General features: G+C 37.7%; 1 protein-coding gene across 1 annotated transcript in view; it reads left to right on the forward strand.

The window, feature by feature from the left end:
* Window positions 1–19288, forward strand: part of LOC102476367 (neurofibromin) — a 160206-nt gene that overhangs the window by 45384 nt on the left and 95534 nt on the right. The window contains exons 4-5 of the mRNA XM_014584974.1: window positions 2677–2760; window positions 5738–5928. Of these exons, the coding sequence (XP_014440460.1) occupies window positions 2677–2760; window positions 5738–5928 (275 nt within the window). The remainder of the gene's footprint in view (window positions 1–2676; window positions 2761–5737; window positions 5929–19288) is intronic.

Raw genomic sequence — 19288 nt, forward strand, 5'->3', positions numbered from 1 at the left:
GGCACGGGGTGGGGATGGCCACACCGCAATCCCTTCTCCTCCATTCTTCTCTCGGGATCTTGGGCATGCTTGCACATTCGCCTGGCGTGAGTTTAAGCCACCAAACCGGGACTTGAACCACAGTCGACTATGTGGGAGTCCAGTGCCATAGTCATTACTCCAACTGCCGGTCCCTGGGATTGATTTTTTTTGGGGTAGGGGGAGGTTTTCGCTATAGGATGCGTGCGCTCGCCCGACAGACAGAGAGAGACAGAGAGACAGAAAGCAAGAAGTTACCCCCCAGAGAGGATGGCCACACCTCAGTCCCTTCTCCATTCTCCTCTCAGGATCTTGGGCACACACACACACGCGCCCGGTGTGTGTTTTAAGCCACTGGGTTCGGGATGCAAACCGTGGTCAACTATGTGGGAGTCCAGTGACATAGCCATTACGCTAACTGCTGGTCCCCCGGGATTTGATTTTTATGAAGATAATTTTTTTCTTTCCCCTGTAACCTCTCTGACAGATTCTTTAGTAGAAAATCTGTAATTGAATCAATTTCACCAAAATGCCAGTTTCATCAATTGATTCCACTGTTAAAAGCTCTTACATCTTTTTCTTTTTCTTGTCTTATAAAATCTGTTGCCATCCCCTTGACTTCAAGGTACTGTTTTCCCTCTTTACTTTTGAGTATATCTCTCTTCTTCTCAGGTGATTACTTCCTCTTTGTCAACTCCTGTCTAACATCTCCTTCATACTTAGTTCAAAGCAAGTGATCTGCACTTTTCTTGATTAGCTCTAAGCTCTACTTGTCTTTAGTGCTTGTAAACTCAGTTATATTGTTTGAGTATCCTTTATCTGAAATGCTTGGGACCAGAAGTGTTTTATATTTTGAGATATTTGCCTCTATATAATGAGAAATCTTGGAGATGGAACCCAAGCCTAAACAAAAGTTTGATTTATGTTTTATGTACAGCTTATATACATAGCCTGAAGGTAATTTTATATATTGTTCTCTTTGCTAGAGACAGAGAGAGAGGAGAAAGCACCTCCAGTGGGAAATAGTCACATTCTAATCCCTTCTCCATCTCTCTTCTTTAAAGGATTTTGGGCACACATGTGCATGCCCAGTGTATTTCTCATGCTATCTAGCCCAGGACTCAGCATGGTTGGCTACGTGGAATCTGGTTGCATTTACCGCAGAGCTGGCCAATGCATAGTATTTCTGCATTACAATATTTTCACTGCAACCTGTCATGTGAGGTCAGGTGTGGAATTTTCCCCTTGTGGTGTCATGTCACCACGCAAAATGTTGTGAATTTAGGAGCACTTCAAATTTTGTATTTTCAGATTAGGAGTGCTTAACCTGTATTGAACTGTAGAGTGACTATGGTTATAGATTGTGAAGGTCAGTCTCCTTTTTTTCAGTCACGCAATCTCTGGTGTGTTTATTTTTAAGAAAATTGCTTAGACAAGTACCGCAAACTTGCAAAACATATAAACTGGAAGTGCAGGCAGTTATTTACCTACTATTTTTCTTTATGGAAGAAAATTTAAGATTTTGTCAAAACAACAGGACTTTTTATAAATATAGGTTTAAAGAAATGCATTTAATATTTTATGTAACTTTTGTTGCACAGTGTGTAGGGGACACTGATAGGATTTTACACATATGAATATGAGGCTATGTTCCCAGTTATTAAAATATTTTAATACTAGGGGCCTTCTTTTCAAAACAAAATAGTACCGTGATATTGGCATTCAAACGCTTACTGAATAAATTGCAGAAACCATAGATAGTCTTTTGTTAGTAAATAATATCCAATTTAAGGATAATAATAGCTTGAAATTCAATGAAATTGGTGGTGCAGCATTTTGTTGCTGCAAGAATGAAGACTTAAGTGATTTTTTAAAAAAAATTATTTATTTGAATTTTATTTATTCATTTATTTATTTTAATTTGACTAGAGAGCAATAGAGGGAAAGTGAGAAAGCGAGCCACCAGGTCCGGGACTCGAACTGTAATTAGCCATGTGGGAATATCCAATGCCTCAACCACCATGCCCCAAAACTGTTGGCCCCAAGACTTCAGTGATTCTTAAATGTAGGTGTAAATGCTCAATTGAAGATTGTGGTATACAAGTCTCTCTGTGTGTCTAAGTCCTACATATATATTGTTTTAACTGCCAGAGGATATGTGCATTCATGAGAGAGAGAATAAAAGTACCCTCCAGTGGGATGTGGTCATACCACAACCCTTTTACCTCCATTTCTTCACCATTTCAGGATTGGGGGCTTTCATGCACACATGCTTCTCATGTTTTTCAGGGTGCCTGGCTAGGATTCAAACTGGGGTCAGCCATTTGAGATCTGGTTTCCTGTGCACTGCTCTTCACTTCTGCTATAGGGCAGCCCAAATCCTACATATATTTTAAAGCAAAGAAACATCTTTTACTGTTACAAGGTGAATGGAAGACTCCAGTTAATGCCAACATTTGTGTTTGCCTGAGAACTTATTTTGTCTGAGAATTAGGGTTAAAAACAACAATAACAATAGATTTAAATGTAGTATAATCTGGATGATAAAATGTAGGACTATAGATTTTCATGATCCTTAGTCCCTCACTTTCATGTATGTGCTTGTTTGTGGTGGAGACTGATAACCAATTTTTATGTTCTGAATGTCTTATCTTGTAGAGAATATTTGGAGAAGCTGCAGAAAAAAATTTATATCTCTCTCAGTTGATTATATTGGACACACTGGAAAAATGTCTTGCTGGGGTACGTAAATCCACTGTGGTAGTCAAGGTTTGTGAATTCAGTCTTGAGAATGATCTGATGTACTAAAGTATAGCTGTGGATAAAGAGAGTAGTCAAGATGTATTAATGTCTCGACTAAGACATATAAATATAAATTTTGTTAGTAACCTGACCTAGTACAGGCAATTTTTTAAGAGAAAATTATTCTGATATCTTTTGTAAATTAAATAGATACTAACTTACTTTTTTTTTTTTTTGGAGAGGTTTTCGCTATAGGGCGTGTGCACTCGCCAGACAGACAGAGACATAGAGACAGAAAGCGAGAAATCACCCCCCAGGGAGGATGGTCATGCCGCAATCCCTTCTCTTCCATTCTCCTCTCGGGATCTTGGGCACGCACGCACACGCGCCCGGCGTGAGTTTTAAGCCACCGGGTTCGGGACACGAACCGTGGTCGACTATGTGGGAGTCCAGCGACATAGCCATTATGCTAACTGCTGGTTCCCATATACTAACTTACTTATGAAGGGCTAAAAGTGAGCCCCATGTTTGTTTCTCAGGTGTTCTTCAGTTCTCCTCTAATCTCCTCTCAGAGTATTGGGCATGCACTTACGCTTGTCCAGCATGATTTTCAAACTGCCAGGTCCGGGACTTCAATTGTGCAGCCAGCCATTTGGAATCCAGCGCCTTCACCTCCCCACTACCTGCTGGCTGCCAATCTTTTTTTTTTCCCAATAACCTCAACAATTAAATCTTACCCTATTAAACAAAATAAACCCAGTGTCCCCTTATTCATTCATAGGACCTTTCCATTTGGGTCTATTTGTATTACCACTATACCACCACCTGACCCCAGGATTTGATACTTTATTGACATTTACTTACTAATTGGAGTTAGTTTTAATATCTGTCTTGTTTGGTTAGCTTATAAGTAAGAAATCAGCATTGTATTGTACTTGAATTTTACAGGTTTTTGTGAAATATTGTTTACTTACTGGTCATATATTTTAGTTTATTTGCATCTGAAAGCACTTAGATTGCAATTACAGAATTGAGCATAGCATACAAGATATTTGTTTTTGTCTTCCTGCTCAGTATTATCATCCATATATGGATACCATAGCCATTAGGTGAAATAGTGATATGGAATAGCTTATGTACAGAATAGCTTATCTGTTGGTTGGTTGGTAATTGTAAGTAGATACTTACTTTACAAAGTAGAGATCTCAATATTCACCGTAGTTATCAAACTTGGTGTCATTAGCAGGGGACCCCTGGCATTGTGTATTCTTAATATGGTGTAATAGGAACTACTAAATTACCCAAAATGTTTTAATTGGAATCTAATCAGACTGTTAAGTTTAATTTCCAGCATAGAAAAAATATACTAAGTAGAAGAAAAATTAAGTTATACTACTAGCAAATAATCAGATAAAAAGTATGGAGACCCAGTGGAGTGGCATGTACTGCTAAGACACTATGTTCTGCAGGTGGACATCCATAGGAAGCCTGGGTTCAATTCTTAGTGGAACCTGAAGGCCAGGTATGGTGGCATGTGCCTGTAATCCCAGCAAGTCAGGGAAGCCAAGCCGACTTTTTAAAAAGAAAGAAAAAGAAGGAAAAATTTTGTAAGACAACTGACTCAGTTTCTGAAATCAGTGTTTTTTTTTTTTTTTTGAGAGAGAGATTTTTGCTATAGGGCACATGTGCTCGCTGGAGAGAAAGAGATGAGAGACAGAAAGCAAGAAATCATTCCCTGGGGGCGATGGTCAGACCACAATCACTTCTCCCCTCTCTTCTTGGGATTTTGGGCATGGACACACATGCCTGGCATGAGTTTCAAGCCTCCCTGTCTGGGACTCAAACTGTAGGTGACCACGTGGGAGTCTAGTGCCTTAATCACCATGCTGCCTGCTGGCTCCTAAATCAATGTTACAGAAAATAAAAGTGATGTATATGGGGTTTGTTGGGGAGGTTGCTCTAAATTAAACTGAAGGAACATAATCACAGTGCAGTCTATAAACATTTTTGGATCCTGGTTCAATAAAAGCTATGGAAGACATTTAGGAGGAAGTGACAAAATTTGAATATAAATTGAGTATTAGATGATACAAGGGAATTGTTTATTTCTCCCTGGTGTGTTAATTGCATTGAAGTTATGTAGGAGGAAGTCCTTATTTTTACAATATTCTAAATTACATGGAGTGAAGTATTAAGTGATTCAATGAAAAAATTATTTGTAGTAGGTAATATCTATCAATATTTTGGTCAGTCTGCACAAAGGCAGGCATGGTCACCCACTCAGAAATTGATTTGGATGTTAAGATGGATGACATAATGCACTTACCAATGAATACTTACTTTATAAAAGTGAGTATTTTGCATATTTAGAACTCACAGTGAACTGGGAATTCTCAGGAAGGGAACTGCTGATTGGACAAACAAGGAGGCAGACAGGAATGGGGGGACTAGTGAGGATGGATGGCAGGGGCCAGGGGAGACAGGTGGTTGGACTTAAACAATGAGAGATGAAGCCATCCTCCTTTGTTTTTTCTTGAAGATTTTTGCTAGAGGTTGTGTATACTTGCCAGAGAGAGATATTTAGAGAGAGAGGGAAAATGAGAAATCACCTCCCAGTGGGGACGGCCAAGCTGCAATCCCTCTTCCTCCTTTCTCTCTTGGGATTTTAGGCATGCAAGCATGCAAATGCACCTAGCATGATTTTCAAGCCACTGGGTCTGGGATTCAAACCACACAGTCGGCCATGTGGGATCCATCCCCCTTAACCCTCCATACCTCCTGCTGGCCCATGGACCATCTTCTTTATTAGACTGTTTATACATAGATAATAGCAAATATGATAACAGTTGTAGAATCTAGGTGATGGGTAGATGGGTGTTAATTATTCTATTATATTTTACCTCTTCTGTAATTTGAAAAGTTTCATAATAGATATTTACAGAAAAAAAATTAAATTATGTGATTGTTTCTATTTTAGCAACCAAAGGATACAATGAGATTAGATGAAACGATGCTGGTCAAACAGTTGCTGCCAGAAATATGCCATTTTCTTCATACCTATCGTGAGGGAAACCAACATGCTGCGGAACTTCGGAATTCTGCCTCTGGGGTTTTATTTTCTCTCAGTTGCAACAATTTCAATGCAGTCTTTAGCCGCATTTCTACCAGGTTAGTGTGTAAACCCACATCCGACTATTGAAGTAATGTAAATTTTCGAAGTCTTTTTTTGTCTATGTAAGAAGTTAATATTCATGAATTTTACCTGGGCTTTTATGGAAATTTTATATATTCTTTGAAATTTTAGTTATGTAAAATTGTGATATTGATGTATTTAATAAAATGAGAGTTCAGACCCTCTTAGGAATCTTAAGAAAAATATCTCCCATCACCAGGATTTTTTTTAAAAGCAGTAGGTATGAATTTTTTTGGTTTGACTTTTTAAGCATATTACTTATTTAAATGAAATTAGCCAGTCAGATGGAATAATTGATGAATAGTCAGAATTCTGATGATCTCACAATTTTACTCCTTATTACAAGATCCCAAGTTACCAAAAAACTTAATTAAGGAAGCATAATGAAGTTACTAATTATAAAGTAGAATTCTCCAGAAAGTGGACTGTTACTAGTGTATGTAAAAACTTACTTTATTGAGTATAGTATATAATATGCTGTCTTATCCTCACAGAAACCCTGAAAAGTAAGTGATTCCCGTCCCATTTTACAAGTAAAGAAACTAATACCCAAACAACTCAAGGTGATGTGCCAATAATGTTTAAGGCAGGCTGACTTCAGAATCTATATTCTGCCAGATTGCATTATTCCAGATTATATCTTTATACTTCTGTTTAGGCCATATATGTATATTTTTTAAAAGGCTAAGTTTTCTTTTTTTACAAAAAGAATTGTTTATTTCATTTTATTTATTATTACTTTAATTCGAATAGAGAGAGAGAGAAAAGAGAGAAAGTAAGCTATCAGGTATGGGACCTGAACCACAGTCAGCGATGTGGGACTGCAACGCCTCAACCACCATGCCACCTGCTTGCCCCTATTTAGGCCATATTTTGGTGAGTTTTTTTTTTTTTTTTTAATAATATGTACTTCTGTGCTTTAAAAATGTATCACAAGAAGGAACGTACATCAACCCAATAAAGGCCATACATGAGAAGCCCATGGCTAACATTATACTCAATAGTGACAGATCTTTCCCCTAGATCTAGAGTAATACAAGAATGTCTACTCTCACTAGTTCTGTTTAACATCGCATTGGAAGGCCTTGCTAAAGCAGTAAGGCAATGGAAAGAAAGAAAAGACATACAGATAGGGAAGGAATAAGTGAAAGTGTTTGCTGATAACATGATCTTATATATAGAAAACCTTATAGACTCTTCAAAAAAACCACTAGAATAAATAAATGCAATCAGGTTTCAGAATACAAAAATCAACATACAGAAATGAGTAGCATTTCTATACAGTAATAATAACTGGCCAGTATAAAAGGAAATCAAGAAAGCAGTCCCATTTATAATAGTTACAAAAACAATAAAATAACTTAAAATAAATTTAACCAAGAAGGTGAAGACCTGTACACTGAAAATTATAAAATGTTGATGAAAGAAATTGAAGACATAAATAAATGGAAAGCTATCCTGTGTTTATGGGTTTGAAGAATAATTAGTTACAATGTCTGCATTACCTCAAATCATCTACAGATTCAAAGTAGTCCTTACCAAAATTCCAATGTAATTCTCATAGAAATGGAAAAACCAATTCTAAAATTCATATTGAAGTCACAAAAGACCTTGACTAGCCAAGACAATCATGAGCAAAAAGATCAAAGGTGCAGATATCACACTACCTGATTGCAAAATACACCCAAACGAATTGTAATTAAAACAGCATGGTACTGGTAAAAAAAAAAAAAAAAAAAAAAGACACATTTAGAACGAAATGAACCCACACATGTACAGTCAATTGATTTTTGGCAAAGATGTTGTCTAGCTCAATACCACAGACTGGGTAATTTATAAAGAATAGGTGTATATTAGCTCACAATTTGTAGCCTGGTAGTTTACACTTAACAGGCTGGGCATTGGTGAGGGATGGCCTTCATGCTAAGTCATGCCATGGTGGAAAGGTGGAAGGGCAAGTGAATGTGTTTGAAAGAGAAAGCATAGAGGTGGGCTTCATGGTAGCTAATCCACTCCTGCAGTAATGACATTAACTTATTAATGAGGACTTTGCCTCATGATCCAAACTCCTCCGTAATGGAAGACTCCACCTTCCAATAACATTGCATTGGGAACCAGGCTTTCAAAACTTGAATTCTGGAAGATAAACATTCAAACCATAGCAGGTACCAAGAATACTCAGTAGGAAAAGGACGGTATCTTCAATAAGTGGTGTCAGAAAAACTGTATATCCACGTGCAGAAGAGTGTAATTGGACTCTTATTCCTTACTGTATATATGTATATTTTAACAGTTTATGCTATAGGATATGTGTGCTTTCTGGAGAGAGAGAGTGAGAGGGAAAGTGAGAAATCATCTCCCTAGGGGGAATGCCACACTGCAGTCCCTTCTTCTCCATTCTCCTCTTGGGATTTTGGGCACACGTGTGCAAATGCCTAATGTGATTTTTAATCGCTGGGTCTGGGACTCGAACCACAGTTGGCCATTGAGGGAGTCCAGTGCCTTAAACACCACCCTACCTCCTGGCCCCTTTCCCACCATATATATATATTATTTTTTTTGAGAGGTTTTTGCTGTAGGGCGTGTGTGCTCGCCAGACAGAGAGAGACAGAGAGAGAGAAAGCGAGAAATCACCCCCCAGAGGGAATGGCCACACCGCAATCCCTTCTCCTCCATTCTCCTCTTGGGATCTTGGGCACGAACGCACACGTGCCCGGCGTGAGTTTAAGCCACCGGGTCTGGGACTCGAACCGTGGTTGACTACGTGGGAGTCCAAAAACATAGCCATTACACTAACTGCTGGTCCCCCTTCCCACTGTATTTTAAAAAACAATAACAACAAAAGCCCAAAAAACCCCAAAACCTCAAAATGGATTAAAGTTATAAATATAAAACCAGAAACTATAAAACTACCAGAAGAAAATACAGGGGGAACGTTCCATGGCATTGTTAGGGCATTGATTTATTTTGGATTGACCCAAAAACACAGGCAAGAAAACAAAAATAGGGAGTGGGAATTATAACAAACTGATTCTTCTGCACAGCAAAGGAAACAATTAACAGAGTGAAGAGAAAATCTACAGAATGGAAGAAAATAATTGCTAGCCACTCAGCTGATTAGGGGTTAATAATCAAAATATATGTGGAACTCAACTCAATAGCAAGAAAACAGGAAACTTAATTAAAATTTGGACAAGGAACCTGAATAGACCTTCTCAAAAGAAGGCATAGGAATGGATAACAGATATGTGAAATAATGTTCAACATCACTAATCATTAAGGAAATACAAATCAAAACCTGATGAGATATCGTACCTGTCAGGATAACTGTAATAAAGATGAAAGATAACAAGTTGGGAAGGATGTGGAGAAAATAGAATTGTCATACACTGTTAGTCGGGATGTAAATTAGTATAGCCATTGTGGAAAACTGGAGAGGGCTTTCAAAAAAATATATATATAGAATTACTGTATAATCCAGTAATTCTGCTTCTGGTTATTTATCCAAGAGATTTGAAATCAGTTTGCTAAAGAGATCTTTGCATTCCTATTTTCTTTTTCTGTTAAAAGATTATTTTATTTTATTATTAATTTTTATCTTGACCCGAGAGAGGGAACTTGAGAAAGCAAGCCATCAAGTCCAGGACCCAAACTGCAGTTGGCCATGTGGAAGTCCAGCATCCCAACCACCATGCCACCTGCCAGGTGCATTTCTATTTCTGTTGCAGCACTATTCACAGTAGTCAAGATACTGAATCAGCCCAAGTGTCCATCAAGAAATGAGTTGATAAAATGGGGCATATGTGCTCAATGGAGTACAATTCAGCCTTAAGAAAGAAGGAAATTCTGTCGGTTGTGACAACATGGATGGAAATGGAGAAAGTTATGCTAAGTGAAAATAAGCCAGGCATAGAAAAACAATACCACATGTTTTTATGTATGTGTAGAATTTTTTTTTTTTTTTTTGAGATATTTTCACTATAGGGTGCATGCACTCTACAGAGAGACAGGGACAGAGAGACAGAAAGCGAGAAAGCACCCCCCAGGGGGAATGGCCACACCGTAATCCCTTCTTCATTCTCTCAAAATTTTGGGCATCCCTGCACACATGTGCCTGATGTGAGTTTCAAGCTGCTGGGTCCAGGACTCCAACCGAGGTTGATCACATGGGAGTCTAGTGCCTTACTGTGCCACCTCTTGGCCCCCACATGTAGAATTTTAAACAGTTGAACTCATAAGGTCAGAGAATATTAGGTTGTCAGAAAAATCGTGACACATTTTTGCATAGAAAAATAGGTCATGACTTTACTGAGGACTGAATAGAATGGTAGTTACAGAGGCTGGGGGGTTTGAAATGATGGCCAAAGGCTACAAAATCGCAGATAGGAGAAGTGTAGTCCTTTCTAAGAGCTATTGAAGTTGATAGTAATGTGTCATATGTTTCAAAATTGCTGAGGGTAAGTTTCAAGTATGTCCTACAGCAAAAATTGTTGATTATTTGAGTTAATGAATGTATCTTGCTTGATTTAATCATTCCACATTGATCATAACATAGATTTGTACCCCATAAGTTTATACACCTATAAATTGCCAATTTATTATAAAAACAAATAAGTAAAAATGAATCATAAATATAACTTAAGCTTTTATTGATTATTCAAAGTCATTGCTGTAAGCTTTAGTTACAATATGCTACAGATGGAGTAATTGGTATAAGTAGTGCTCTGTGGGATAGAATTATAATTGCCAGTAGCAAGTAACTCTGGAACTTGCTTTCATGCAAATGTTTTGCTTTTCTCATCCAAGTAAGGTCCAACAGGTTCTTAGGTATGGCTGTGTAGAAGTGTAACATAAATCACTCAGTGATTTAGTGGATAAAGGACTGTTACAGAATAGAGGAACAGTCCTTTTTGCTTATTGATGCCTGTATCTTTGACTTTTGAGCATCGTGTGAACAGTGGACTTCCATCAGTCAAATTCACTCATTCTTTTGTTTTCCAGCAGGTGTTAACAAGGACATATATCGTAATGGGAGAGTTTGTGCTACGGTGTTTTGGGGACTTAGATTAACTTCAAAGTCCTATATTCTTTTTAGTAAAAATATTTCTGTAATTATGATAATAGGTAACAGTATTCTTCAACATAAACAGAATTCCTGGTCCAAAGAAAATAAAAATTTTATTTTAATGGCATATGATTGATAATCTTGGGTAATGTTTATATGCTACGTTAGTGTTTTCATGACATCTTTTGGGTAATAACATTTATATTCTGAGTGATGAAACACTGGTTGAATTAGCAAACATCTAGGGAATAAAAGATTAGGAAATTATAAAATACAGAACTCCTTTTTATTTAAGTGACTATAGACCAGCTTTATTACTTGATGTGCTCTTACTTTGAAGGTAGAAAAAGATCGAAGAATAAAATGTTTTGCAGTTTATTCGTACGTGAGTTGCTTTGTTAGGCATAGCAAATATGTCACCTTTGAGAACTCTAGATATTTTCTAGTCACCACAGGTTTTATTTTATGGGATTTTGCAGCATTAGCACATGTAAAAATAGACAACTTTTTATTTCCTGAATGTAGTTAGTTGTCGCCAGAGTAAAAGTTAAGTGTCTAAAATGTCATTAGTTTTCAGGGCAGACTGCTCAGAAATGGAATCTGTGAAATAACATGCTTTTAGACAGCTGTATTTGCCTTTTCAGTTAGTTTGTGCCAGAAGTAGAAACTTGTCAGAGGACCACCTACCTAAAAGTCTATTATGGTGGCTTAATTAGAGGAGGCCATCTTAGGGCATTTCTATCATAACATTAGGTAGCTTAAAACATGCAAGTGACTTGAATGACAGTTCTTTCTAAAGATTGATTTTGTATTCCTATATGATAGATAAATTAGCATGAAAATATTTTGTGGTTGAGCATTCTCCTTGTCAACAAATGTTTCTCTTTTAAGGTTAAAATTGGCAAATAAATAAATAAATAAGATTAAAATCAGCTTTCTATAGTTCTTTCCTTTTAAAAAAATATTTATTAATTTTAGGTTTTTTTTTAAAGAATTATTTCATTTAACTTTATTTATCCATTTATTTATTTTAATTTGACGAGAGAGGGACAGAGAGAGAGAGAGAGAGAGAGAGAGAGAGAGAGAAGCAAGCTGCCAGGTCTGGGACTTGAACTATAGTTGGCTATATGGGAGTGTCCAGTGTCTTAACCAACACACCACCTGCTGGCCCCTTGTTACTATTTTTTAATTTGCTGTGAGAGGGGGAGAGAGAAAGGGAAAGTGACATAGCAAGTTGCGAGGTCTGGGACTTGAACCATGGTTGGCCGTGTAGGAGTCCGGTGCCCTAACCATCATGCCATCTACTTGCCCTTCTTTTTTTTTGAGAGAGAGATTTTTGCTATAGGGTGCATGCGCTCACTGGAGAGACAAAGACAGACAGAGAGATAGAAAGCGAGGAATCACACTCCCCCTCCGAGGGGGATGGCCATGCTGCAGTGCCTTCTCCTCCACTCTCTTCTCAGGATTTTGGGCACACATGCATACGTGCCTGGCACGAGTTTCAAGCTGCCAGGTCCAGGACTTGACTGTGGTCAGCCATGTGGGAGTCCAGCAATGTAATCATTATGCCATCTGCTGGTTCCCTGTGCTTTTCTTTAGGGGAAGATGAGCTATAGGTCTTAAGATAGCTTTGCCATTCTGCTGAAGTATATTCCATATTCTGTGGCTTATAGTACTCTTTTATTTGGAGGGTTAACTGATTTCTCCACAGGATTACTTGTAACTGTACTAGGTCTAATTTTGTGGTAGGAGAGTCCTTCAGAATATCTGACATACCACTAGAAGTAAAAGACTCAATCAGTGACTTTAAGTCATTTGGAGCTGTGCATGGTGTCTTGTGCTGCTGAGAGGCCGAGACAAGAGGGTATTGAGGTTTGAGGTGAGCCTGGGCAACCTAGCAGGACCTTGTCTCTCAAAAAATAATTTGGTTCTTTTTCTTTTTTTAAAGAGATTTTTGCAATAAGAAAAAAATTTGCTTGCTGGAGAGACAGACAGAAAGCAAAAAATCACCCTCCCCAGAGGGGATGGCCACACTGCAGTCCCTTCTCATCCACTCTCAGGATTTTGGACACACATGCACACACTTCTGGTGTTAAACTTCCGGGTCCAGGATTTGCACTGTGGTCAACTACATGGAAGTCTAGCACCATAACCATTATGCCATCTTCTGGTCTCATAATTTAGTTCTTACAACTTACTGTTTGGTTCTTTATAAGTCTACTGTATTTTTATGGTTTCTTTTTTTTAAAGTTTCTTCTTGTACATCTCTAATCATTTAAAACACACATATTTATATATATATTTTTTAATGAGATTTTTGCCTTAGAGTGCATGTGCTTGCTGGAAAGAGAGACAGAGGGGCCAGCAGGTGGCATGGTGGTTAAGGTGCTGGATACTCCCACATGGCCGACCACGGTTCAAGTCCCAGACCTGGTGGCTTGCTTTCTCATTTTCCTTCTCTCTGTGTGTCTGTTTTTCTCTGTTCAAATGAAAATAAATGAATGAACGAATAAAATTAAATAATTATTTAAAAAAAAGAGAGACAGACAGAGACAGTGAGAGAGAAAGTGAGAAATCACCCCCCAGCGGAGATGACTACACCACAATCCTGTCTCCTCCATTCTCTTCTTGGGCTCTTGGAAATGCATGCATACGTGCCCAGCGTGATTTTCAAACCACTATATCTAGGACTTGAACCTCATTTGGCCATGTGGGAGTCCAGTGATGTAACTGCTATGCCATTTACTGGCCCCACATTTTTATATTCTTTTTAACATTGTTAGATTGTCTTATGTTTTTATGAGTTGCCTCTCATTTATAGTGAGTTGTTTCTTGGCTTGTAATTTTTTATTACAAACTTATCTTTTAGTATGATCTGTATTCTATTTGAGCATCTCTTGTCTTGTGCTATAGGAGTTCTAGTGATGATTTTACATTTCCTTTTGCTAGGTGCTCAGCTCTGGACCTACCTTCTTGTTGATTTCTCAGCCCCAGTCTGTATGGGTAGTATGAATTTGGACCCTCAACCATTATGGTATAATAGCTCTGGCAACAGTTCCCATACAAAACATAGGGCAGAGTAGATCAAGTTCTTTGTGCTGGTAAATCTTTTTTCCTTCCTTTTTTCTCTCTCTCTCTTTCCTTCCTTGCTCCCTCCCTCCTTCCCTCTCCCCTCCCTCCCTCCCTTACTTCCTTCTTTCCTTCTTCATTTCTTTTTAGTTGTTGTTTTATGTAGGGCCCCAGTTCTAATCTCTACCTATTAGGGAATAAGTCTTTATATCTAGTCCCTGTGTAGAAGTTAAGCCCCAAACTTCAGGTCAAGGAACACAAAACCCTCCCTCACCTTTCCTTTGCTGGAGGGTCAGATCATACACTTAACTTTGTGGTTTTCAGTTTTGGCTTTATTTCTGGACCTGGTTGGGTGTTTGATGTTTCATTTTTATTTATGTACATTTAAAATATCTTTTTGTTGTTCCTCATTATACCTGGCTTTTCTCAATGTTTTAGCAATAAGTTTACTACACTGTTTTTTATTTTTTTTTTTTTGGCTCAGACTACCAATTGTTTTATTTCTCTGGTTCAGAAATGACATTTAAGGAAAATACTTAAGAAAAATACTCTTAGTAACAACTGGAGTATAGAAGGGTTAAACTTGTTCTTCCAGTTTTTACAACCACAAGAGTTAACTTTTCAAAAGTTAGTGTTGCTGGCCCAGCTACGGTGATACAGTGAGTGTGTTCTGGTCTGCAGTATTGGAAGGCATGTGGAAAACTGGGCTTTGCCTCCTGGGTTGACCTGTATATGTCACAGGTCATGTATGTATGTATGTATGTATGTAAATGCCTGTCTTTTTTTTTGGGGGGGGAGAGGTTTTTGCTGTAGGGCGTGTGCACTCTACAGAGAGGCGGAAAACGAGAAATCACCCCCAGGGTGGCCACACCACAATCCCTTCTCCATTCTCCTCTCGGGATCTTGGACATGCACACACATGTGCCTGGCCTGAGTTTAAGCCACTGGGTCTGGGACTTAAACCACAGTCGACTACACGGGAATCCAGTGACGTAGCCATTATGCCAACTGTTGGTCCCCAAATGCCTGTCATCTTAACTGGCTAGAAGACTGAGGGGAGGATCATGGCATGGGACCTTGTTGAGGGTGCCTGTCTGTCTCTCATGAAAGAAGGAAACTTTCAAAAGTTAATGTTGCTGATCTGTTATGTTTTATTTCCTAAGGAATCAAGCATCATTTTTCTAGGCTCTTTGCAGCAGTTGTGAAATTTTTAGCATGTTGATCAGTGTTGAGGACTTTCTCATTCCTATCTTGAACCACACAATCCCTTCTCCTCCATTCTCCTCTCGGGATCTTGGACATGCACACACATGTGCCTGGCCTGAGTTTAAGCCACTGGGTCTGGGACTTAAACCACAGTCGACTACACGGGAATCCAGTGACGTAGCCATTATGCCAACTGTTGGTCCCCAAATGCCTGTCATCTTAACTGGCTAGAAGACTGAGGGGAGGATCATGGCATGGGACCTTGTTGAGGGTGCCTGTCTGTCTCTCATGAAAGAAGGAAACTTTCAAAAGTTAATGTTGCTGATCTGTTATGTTTTATTTCCTAAGGAATCAAGCATCATTTTTCTAGGCTCTTTGCAGCAGTTGTGAAATTTTTAGCATGTTGATCAGTGTTGAGGACTTTCTCATTCCTATCTTGAACCACTAAGCTTTTACTTTGCTAGTATGAGGAGCTTTAGTATAAATGCTTAGAATAATATTAGTGTTTCTGTATGCTAACCTAGATAGGCTAACGTGATTGAACAGAGAATTTGAAAAATTAGAAATAGGATTGATTTTATTTTTATTAACTGAAGGTTTAATGTGATGATTAAATTAGTTTTAAACTACATTAAAATGATTAACATTCAATTTAAACTTATGAGTAAGACCATGTAGTATTTGTGTTTTTTAAAATCTTACCTCTTTTTTACTGCACTTATAAAAATTAGTCATTCCATTGTGCTGTATCCATTTTTGATGTCTCTTAATTAAAATAATGAGTGTACTTCATTAGGTATACAATTTAATAGATTAGGGATACCAGCTTTTGGAAATCTAACCTCTGGGATTGTTAGTGAAATAATGCAAGAATAGATTCATTTCTCTTATTTAGGCTTAAATGAATTTCTTCATCAGTTTTAAAATACCTACAGTTTTATTAAGTGTTAATTTTTTCTTTTTTAAAAATAATTATTTTTATTTAACTTTATTTATTTATTTTCACTAGACCAGAGTGAGAGAGACAAAGAGAGAGAGAGAGAGAGAGAGAGAGAGAGAGAGAAACCAAGCTGCCAGATTTGGGACTCGAACCGTAGTCGGCCATGTGGGAGTCCAGTGCCCTTAACCACCACACCACTTGCTGGCCCCAAGTGTTAAATTTTTCTACATTGAGAAGATCCCTTCATGGCTACTGAGAACTAGTGATTTCAGGGGAATAGGAGAAATGAAGATTTTCCACTGATAATTCAACCTCCAGCCCACAAACTTGCGTGGTAGGAAGACTTTCAAGCCTTCTCTCTGTCTCTGTCTTTGTCACTCTCTACCTCTGTCTCTGTCTTCTCATTTTTTGGTAATTTTTCCTTAAAAAATTTTTTAAGGTAAAGCAGTTTCTTGGCTTTCAGCCCCTCCTTTCCCTTTATCTTGTTAATAATCCCCTACCCCCCTCCCAACCCAGGAGAGGTAAGGGAGCAGGCCTCAGAAGACTCCTTCATGGCTACTGAGAACTAGTGATTTTGTGTGGCACGCTTTCTAGTTTTTTTGTTTGTTTTATTTTTTCCTTCTCTTTTTCTCTATTTCTTGTTTGTTTTTGTTGCTGTTGTTTCTCTCTCTGTGTTTCTTTTTCTGGATGCTCCTGGATGCTCAGATTGAATTTCAAGTTTGGGAAGAAACACACTTTCCATCAGATGACTAGAAATCACCACAGGACCACAAGAAATATGGGAAAGCAAGAAAATACCTCTCCTCCAAGGGAAAAGAATAACTCCTCTTCATCCACAGACAGTCCAATGGAAATCATGGAAATGTCTAATAAAGAATTTAGAACATTCATAACGACGAAGCTAGCAGATGGAAGAGAAGAGAAACAATGGACTGCAGAAGAGAAAGGAAAAAGAAATTGACGAGTTCCGGTAGGTGAGGAAATTCTTGCAAGAGCTAAAAGAGGAATTACACACTTTATAAAAGAATCAAATGGAACTGTTAGAGATGAAGACTATAATACAGGAAGTCAAAATCTCTCTTGAAAGTATTAAAACAGACTAGATCATACAGAAAATAGAATCTCAGACAGAGAAGAGAAAATTGCTGGCCTAGAAAAATGCATCAGAAAGACTGAGAAAATTGCCCCCCAAATGAGAATAATATATGAGAAATACTAGATACCATCAAATGTCCAAACATCCGGATAATTGGCATCCCAGAAGGTGAAGAGACACATAAGGGCATCGATAATTTATTCCATGAAATCCTGCAAGAAAACTTTCCAAACCTAGGGAGGCACTCAAAGATCCAGTCCCAAGAAATACAAAGGACCCCAAATAGAATCAACCCAAGATCTTCTCCAAGACACATTATAGCCAGACTGACCAAAACCACAGATGAAGACAGGATACTAAGATTGGCAAGAGAGAAACGGCAAGTTACCTACAAAGGACATCCCATCAGACTAACAGCAGACCTCTCATCGGAAACAATGTGAGCCAGAAAAGAATGGAAAAATATATTCAAAGTGTTAAGGGAAAAGCAATTTCAAACGAGAATACTGTACCCAGCAATATTATCCTTCATATGGGAAGAAAAGACAAGAACATTCGCAGATAAACAAAACCTGAAAGAATTTACCAGCATCAGACCAGATCTCCAAGAAGTTCTCAAGGGAGTGCTATGTCAGGAAAATTAAATGTAGTCACACAGAAATAAGAGTTTAAAAACTAAGAAAATGGCCAGCTTAATCGTAGGGACAAGTCTGGAGTTGAATATTATATCCCAGAATTCAATCAGGAAGATTGAACCACGACATAAGATAGATTAAGTACATGAGACTGAACTGGCGAAATAGAATTCTGTGTATTTTGACTAAAATATTGCTGCTTTTCTTCTAGGCTTTGTTGTCCGGTTTTAAGAGTTTTCATCCTGTCTTGAGCTGTCAATGTTCATGTACCTACTAGTTGAACAGAATACTAACTTGTTTCCAGGCTTTAAGTTTTAAGCAAATTTCCTTATCAATTCAAAACTGCTTCTCATGAAATTACCAGCTTAACTTGCTATTGAAAGTAGTTAGATTATTTAAGAAATTGGGTGATCAATAAAATGTGGGGGGAAAGGAATGGAAGATAACTATAGACACCAGAGATAGTATGAGAAGAGGGTGGGAAAGGGCAGAGGGTTAGGAGATGAATGTAAATTAATTAATTAAAAAGTTTCAGGAGAAAAACACGAAAACTATTTTTCTTGAAATAAAAAAAAATGCATGTTTGATAACTGCAGTAAGCTATATAGTCCCAGCTAGGTGCTACTTTATAGTATGTTCATTCTACTCACTGAGATTTATGCCTAAAGTCAGACTTGTGTTCATGGATATATATATATATATGTATATATAATGGATATATATATATACACACACACATATATATAAATATATGTGTGTGTGTATATATATATATCCATCAGCTGTGCTTGCTATTAGAAGTATTTAGATTAAGTTCATTAGCAAATAAATAAAATGGGGGGGGAAAGGCATAGAAAGCAACCATGGATACCAGAGACAGTGTGGGAGGAGAGAGAGACATGGCAGAGGGTGAGAGATAGGGAATCAAGGATGGCAAAAATAACAAAATATACAGGAAACAAGAAATGTAAAATTATTTGTTGACGATAGCACGTATGTTGATGTGCTTGATTGAGCCAATATACAGTGTATTCTGGATGGGAAATCTCATTTTGTTTGCTGTAATGATGTATAGTGAATGAATATAAATAAATAAATTAAAATTAAAAAAGAAAAAAATTTTTCTGCATTTGTGATAACTTGATATTCATTGAGAAGGAAGTTTTAAAAGTTTAGGAAGATACCTGTCCATAAAGCTCATCTTTTATTGTAAAAGAGGGACATTTAATCAGATAATCATATAAACATATATACATATTGAAAAGTGCATAAAAAAAGGCTTACTCATTTTTTGAGTACAAAGTAAGTGTGTCCTATGAATGTA

The sequence above is a fragment of the Tupaia chinensis genome, unplaced genomic scaffold, assembly GCF_000334495.1.
Source record: "Tupaia chinensis unplaced genomic scaffold, TupChi_1.0 Scaffold148350_1, whole genome shotgun sequence".
NCBI classification, from domain to species: domain Eukaryota; kingdom Metazoa; phylum Chordata; class Mammalia; order Scandentia; family Tupaiidae; genus Tupaia; species Tupaia belangeri.